General features: G+C 36.7%; 1 protein-coding gene and 1 long non-coding RNA gene across 2 annotated transcripts in view; one reads left to right on the top strand and one right to left on the bottom strand.

The window, feature by feature from the left end:
• Positions 1-1658, top strand: part of LOC106806658 (cyclin-dependent kinase 13-like) — a 33376-nt gene extending 31718 nt beyond the window's left edge. The window contains exon 9 of the mRNA XM_014808678.1: positions 832-1658. Coding sequence (XP_014664164.1) covers positions 832-863 — 32 coding nt within the window. The 3' untranslated portion in view covers positions 864-1658. The remainder of the gene's footprint in view (positions 1-831) is intronic.
• Positions 1659-3051: 1393 nt separating this feature from the next.
• The window catches only part of LOC106806713, an 18233-nt gene continuing 14099 nt past the window's right edge, over positions 3052-7185 (bottom strand). Inside the window, exon 2 of the long non-coding RNA XR_001393576.1 lies at positions 3052-4349. This is a non-coding gene — a long non-coding RNA (uncharacterized LOC106806713). The remainder of the gene's footprint in view (positions 4350-7185) is intronic.

Genomic DNA, 7185 nt, shown 5'->3' with positions numbered 1-7185 from the left:
TATTATTATTATTATTATTATTATTATTATTGTTAGATTCGTTGGAAGGTGCAAAAGTGAGTCATATGATATGGTGCAAATCCTGTCAGAATTAGGGTCATGCGACATGCGAGCTCGGAGCGTTATAACGTGTCCCCGGGCTGCTCTGTACAAATTGTGCTGAATTTGTTGTTCATTGTGTATGACGTCATCGTGTGTCATCATTGTATTGTGACGCACGAGGTATTATTAGACGCTCACACGTGTTACATCTGTTTTGTGCCTAACAATGAAGATGGCCTGCGTAGTGCTAGTACAGAGGGTGGGCAACACTGTCGAAACCTCTCTAACAAACATCTTTTCTGAAGGTGCGTGCTGGTTGCAACGTGACAATTGTTATTCTACGTGTAATGTATGCAATGCTACCAATCAATACTCACCCACCACACTTCCGACGTTTTCATTTTTCACTTTTCATTTGCCATATTAGTAGCTGCGTTGATAACAGGGATGCTGAACTCCTGTTCTAGTATAACAACCTGCAAGTTAACTGATGATTGGTTAATCAATTTGTACTTTTTGACAACTCTCCTTGTCATTCCTTTCCTTGTGCGTCGAAAGCCCTACTGTCCATATACCTTGCTTGGTAGGAGTGACAATGTTATACCTACCAAAATGATTCTTTACTATAACGTTATGTTTACGTGTAGGTTTAACTTTATTCGTATTTAAAAAGACTGCTACTTTTCCGTGCAGCTAAGCACACGGTTCGTTCTACTTGCTCTTAGTTCTTTTTGTGTGTGTATAGTATATACTTCTGAGCATTCATTTCATGTTTGTATACTTTATTAGATGCAAAGAGAAACACGTTGAAGAAGCGGTAGCACAGTACGTACGGCACGAGCGCCGGCAGCAGCCCAGCGAGGCGTCGGTACCCAGCACAATACATGGATGAATGCTACACTTGCCCCCTCATCGCTGCCTAACCCGTACACTGGCACAGTGGCTCAAGTGAAATCAGTGATAATCTGTAAATTTGCACCAAATGCCTGTAAAACTCCCGATTATTAGAAAAGAGAAGACAATGGTGTGCACCGTCTCCTAAAATGTGCAGTAATCAACTTCCTGTGATTTTGTTATTTTGAAATTGCAATTGTTGAACAGGTAATAATGTTAGTGTAAGCATTGAATCGTCTGTTATGAATAATTTAACTTGGTCGTATAGTCACGAAAAGGATCTAAGACATGGAACCAATTTTAGCACGTCATAATATTTTGTCAGTCCTTAAGACTAACGTCAAGCGACTGTGCTTTAAGACAAGAGGACTTTTTCACTATGCACACGTCTATAAAAGATGTTGAAAGGTGAGTTCATCAGGTATGATTATGTACAGCATTGAATATGTATCTTCACAGATGTGAATAATTACTTATGAGTAACGAAACGAGCAGAGCACCTACACGTAGGTGGAAAGGGGGTTTATTGTCTACAAGGTGCACCTACCTGTACATAGGGGTTTAATCATATCTATGGTTTAATCAATCAATGTGATGGTGGGATTACTGTGGAAACTGTAAAACCGACACTGCAGGTAGAGGCATTGCCGTGTGACCCTGTGAACACGGATATATACTGTGTATAAAATTTGTTAATAAAGCCTGTCATTGTGCGAGAACAATTTCCTGTTGATTAGATAGCTATTTTTCCATTGGGACTGTAAAATATGCAATTATAACACTCGGAATAACCTTTGAATATTGATTGCCGCATTTGGTACACCGGTCATTGGCTTTGTGACTTTGTGTGCATTTCCGCTGACCTCGTGTCTGCAGCAGCTATTTGATCACGTTAGATGAGAAAAAGAAGTTGACAATCGCGTATATTTTTTTTATTATATAAACTACTAAACTATCTACTCGTTCTGCTACATACGAATATAATACTTTCAGGGAAGAATAACAACAATATGGTTGAACTTTAATGTGTAGTGTCTATACATAGGTTCGTGATAATAGACTATCCTTATGTAATTGTTATAACCTTTATTGTGTACTCCTGATACCTCACATGAGTTCAAAATACAGAAACTATCATATTGACAAGAGCTAGTAGCATAGAGCAATAAAATGCCATGCCCAGTGGGTATTTCACTAGCCCTATGCCACTAATTCTGTGAGATATAGTTGGATAGCAAGACTCACTTACCAACAGGTGGCAGCAGCGTAATTTCCATTAGTCATATTTAAATGCAACAAAATATTACTCTGCAGGACTCTGGAGAATGGACTAAAACTAAGACATGCATATCACTTTGTCATCGCAAATGGTAGTGCGCATGCGCATACGCAGTTGGGTACTATTTTCAATTAAACCAAGTTTATTGTATTTAATGGTTCCATCGTAAATGGCGGCGAAGCCTCTTGGAACCATCGATAGAACCCATTTGCCACTGCACAAAACAAATGATCATTTAAAAAGGACGTTCTTTTTAAACTCTTATGCCTAATATTTATTTTTGCCAAAATTTGCAGTTATTTTCAGATGCGAACATGCCTATTTGATCTGAGACCGTTTTCGATGGGTTGGATGCACAGATGCATAGTTCGCTTCTTAGCGAACATTTCTGTCCAAGCGTATTTGCAAGTGTTACCATCTAAGATGATGCGACAAATTTCAACGGAACTATCATAATAATGCTTAGGATGTAAAACAAATACAGTGGTCCCTGCTTCATTGGGACAGGTCGAGAACCATGAAAATGTACCGATTAATTAAGCGATTAAATAAGCGGTAAACACAAAAACTTGTGTGAAAATTCTTTTTAAAAGGCATGTCGTTTAGGTATGTGCCCATTTTCCCGGGGTCCAATAAAGTATGGTCGACTGCAGTGAACTCAATGCTACTAATACTGTTAATTCCAATGACACAGCATCCACACGCACACGCACACACCTAAAATTACTCTATAATACATAGCTATCTATGCACACGTCTACAAAGTGTAACAGATGGTAACATATATATGTATAAAATATTAGAGGACTTGAAACCACACAGTGATAAAATGCAAGTGTGAAAATGGTAGTATTATTTATTTGAAACTTATACATTGAATACTAAACGTTATACTACTCAAAATTGTTCTGTGTAAATAATATAAATAAACACCATAATGATGGCATCTAGAAAAAATAAGCAGAAATGTGGAAACTGTTGGGTATATTCATTCTTACATTTTATCATTATACTGAGAAAACACCTAGGTATCTTAGTCTAGACAACATTTACTCCTGACTACATTAGTACTTATAAATGTCATTCCAAACAGTATACAAATGAGCGCCTTAAGTTTAAATTTATTACACCCTGTAGTTTTATTATAACTGTCGATTCAACTACACAAACACACGTCCTGAGTACCATACTCTACACACCAGGCTACCACACTGAACTGTTTAAAAACGTTATTGGTAATAGTACAATTGACGATAACTCTAATTTGTAATCATTACTGGAAACCTGTTTACTAATTACCTAACATTCTAACTAGTCTTGGTAGTGATCAACGCACTGTACATTTACGAAACAGTATGAAATCTTTTACTCTACTGAAATATACAAGATACGTGTCCCATGACTTACTAATCACTAATTGTGGTAGTGTACACATGCAATCCCTTTGACCAAGAAAAGTATGTACAGGTATATGTCATAAGAACAAATTTAGACTTCAATTAGGAAAATATACAATATTACAATTCCACATTGCCTCTACTAGATTTCTACAACAATTAACACGAATTTCTATGCCAAGGTGACTTGCAGTAATATTTCATGATTTATGGTTATGCGAGGAGAAATAAGTTAATTGATTAAGTTTAGAGAAACCACTGGCATAACTTTCAAAATTTTGTGCCATATCCTGATATCTAATTCATGAGCTCATTTATCACTTTGTTTTTTTCTTGTCAATTTAATTCCACACCCTAAGATCACTGCCCCACCAATTTCATGTTTAATCTATAACTACATTCATATCAGCATGCCCACACTAATTACCCACTTTAAAAACGAGTGATAGTTTAAAAAAAATTATTATTTTCAGTCTAAAAAACAAAATTGTAGTTCACTGATCACGAGTTTTAAATATTTTTTCTTAAAAAAATTGAAAATGTATATATATACAGGCAGTTACAGGATGACAGTGTCAATATAGTTAGTACTATAAAGACTACTGCCCTTGACAAGAAGCGGATGGCGTGAGGTTAGCCCATGGATCTTCCAACATAGAAGGATGGTAATAGTTCTGAATGTTACTACTCCCTCCTGGGTTGCAATCTGATCCTGATGAATTCCCACGTCCAAAACTCTGCAAGCAAGTTATTTTGAATTAAGGCCAAAGTATCCAAAGCATAATATATATATATATATATTACACATGATGCTATATTTTTTGGCTTTCATAGTTTTGCAGCTATGTTAGAATACAAAAATCGATTTCATACTGGAAAAAAGAAAGCTTAAAGAATTTTGCTCTAATCTGCAGTGGTGATGAATGCTAGAGTAATTGACACCTTATGTCATTTATAAGTCCATAACCTCACCACCAAATTCCCATTAGTTTGTCTAATTACAATGCTGGTTACGAATAAAAAGCACAAGTTAAAATCAACTGCGTTTGGTGTTGCTTGTATGTCAAATGCCAATTCCCAAAGCGAATGTACTAATAAAGGATTTTGCATCTCATATTTTTGCATGCATGCTCAGCGCCACACATGTTTCGCTGCCGACTCCTCTATTATGACTGCTGTCACTAGACATAACATATGGGACACACAGGGTCTTACTAAACTATAACTATAAATGTGACGTGGTTAGCAGGGTAAAATTCAGACTGAATATTTAGTTCGGTTGCTGATAAACAACATTAAAGTCTGGTTTGTACTTTGTAATGTAACAGACTGTGAAATTAGCCCCAAGGTTATGCACTTGTACACAATACAAGATGTCAGTTATTCTAGTAATTGTCAACACAGCAGATTAGATAGCAATATTCTTCCTTTAATTGATTAAAATTTAGAACCAGATTAAAGATATAAGAACAACATATTTCAAAGAATGTTGTTATTACTAGTAAGGCGAGAATTTTTTATTTTGTTGGTTTACAGATCCGCCGACCCCGAATTTTCAAGAAAAACAACAAAAAATAAAAATTGAAAATCTGTATTTTGTTATTCCCGCCGACCTTTTCTCTAAGAAATATGAATTAAAAAAATGTAAACTTGCACAAACAGTTTATAATAAAAGTTAAAATAATTACAAGTTGAGTTTTGTTTTCATTTAGTTTTCCTAAAATACTTTAATATCATGTATAACAGTATCACTGTATTTTGACTTGTTTGATCTGACAAAACAACATTTTTTTTACCCTACCGAGTCAACAACCAAAAAAAAAATGCTGTAAACCAACAAAACAAAAAAAGGTGGCCTAACTGTCATCCTTAGACACTTCTCCTGCCATCCCTCCATACTACTATGGAGGGCCAACTGTTGGTGCCTATGTACGATGTACGAGTGGTTGCAGTTCATGTTAAGACCAATTCTAAAATGGCTCGGATATTTTATGCATCATGATTGGTCAAAACGCGTCACGTGACACGCCGTTGTTGTTGTTATAATGCACGCCAAACCATGTAAAAAAGCGCGCAAAAAAAGTTATATTGCACGCTCGCGATTATGTTAACATTTACAATAATTAAGCATCAAACTGAAATTTTTGAGATGTAGATTTACTATTGATTTTCTAGACTATTTACCTAGACTGTTTATCTAGACATACTGTTAAATTGATATAGCGTGTCGCAATTTAATCAACTGTAAATGTGTTTGTTTTTGACTTTCGGGACTGGAATAAATTTTCGAGATTTAGCCTTACTATTTATTTTCAATTAATTGTGTGTGTCGCAATTTTATAAAACAGATAACGCACTTGGCCTGCTGTGCGATCAATGTAAATGCAGCGACACACACAATTAATTGAAAATAAATAGTAAGGCTAAATCTCGAAAATTTATTCCAGTCCCGAAAGTCAAAAACAAACACATGCAAACACACACAATTATGCTATGACTCTTGAACTGCGTGTACCTAGCGGTAAATGATATATTCCACTCCGGGCCAGTCCTACTTTAGGAGTCTGTACACACATAACATGGTTAGGATTAGGGTAATCCTAGGGTTATGGTGATGGAAATGTATAATTGTGACAGAGAAATCATGTGTAATGTAGCACTATTCCTTTGAAGAGTTCCTAATCCTCATAATGCATAATGCTTACTGCATACCTAACAACTAATAAAGCTACCTTTAATTTTATCAATCACAAGGTGGCATGTATGACAATACATGGCTGTGTGGTAAATTTCATATTTGTTTGGGAAGATCATATATGATCCGGACCACACGGATTCAGTGAACCTGTGCATGTGCTTGGACTGATCACTGATCCCGATCACAAATTGCTGACGAGATTAAATCGAAAAGGACCCCAATATAGCAGCATGCGACTTGGCCATTCATAGCTCTAGTACTAGGGCTATAGCCCGCTTACATTAACTGCCGCTGGGCTATAGAACGAGCCATTAGGGATGCGTGGGACCAACTTAAGCACGCTTGTACCCGCCTATAAAACGTCTGTGGTAGGCAATTATTTAATGCCTCTTATCCGAAGTGAATATGTCTTAAGTTATATCAGCTACTAAAATTTAACCTCTAACTATCGTTGCAATGGTATACTTGCGGTATTTCTTGTGAACAAACATTCGATTTGCGAACTTCAAATGGCCATTTCTGGCGGCGCTGCAGCAGTGCCAGTCAGCGGGAACCATGTATTTCCGCACGCGAAGGAGTGGGTGGGTTGGATTTTTTGCGGACAAAAACATTGTTGTTGTCAAGTAACAAATTAAGCAATCAAAAGAGATTGTAATATTAATTTTATCATTAAAGATGAACAAATTAAATTATTAATTTGTTACTTGACAACAACAATGTTTTTGTCCACACCCAACACAACCCGCCCACCCCTCCACATTTGGAAATACATAGTTCCCGCTGACTGGCTGGAGTAAGTTGGTCCCGAGCATACATAATGGCTGGTTCTATAGCAGGAGCGGATCCAGAGGGGGGGTCGAGGGGGTCCGGACCCC

Source organism: Priapulus caudatus, unplaced genomic scaffold (assembly GCF_000485595.1).
Source record: "Priapulus caudatus unplaced genomic scaffold, Priapulus_caudatus-5.0.1 Scaffold9, whole genome shotgun sequence".
In the NCBI taxonomy this organism is placed as follows: Eukaryota; Metazoa; Priapulida; class Priapulimorpha; order Priapulimorphida; family Priapulidae; genus Priapulus; species Priapulus caudatus.
The sequence above is the reverse complement of the archived record's forward strand: the minus strand, read 5'-3'. Positions and strand labels throughout refer to the sequence as shown.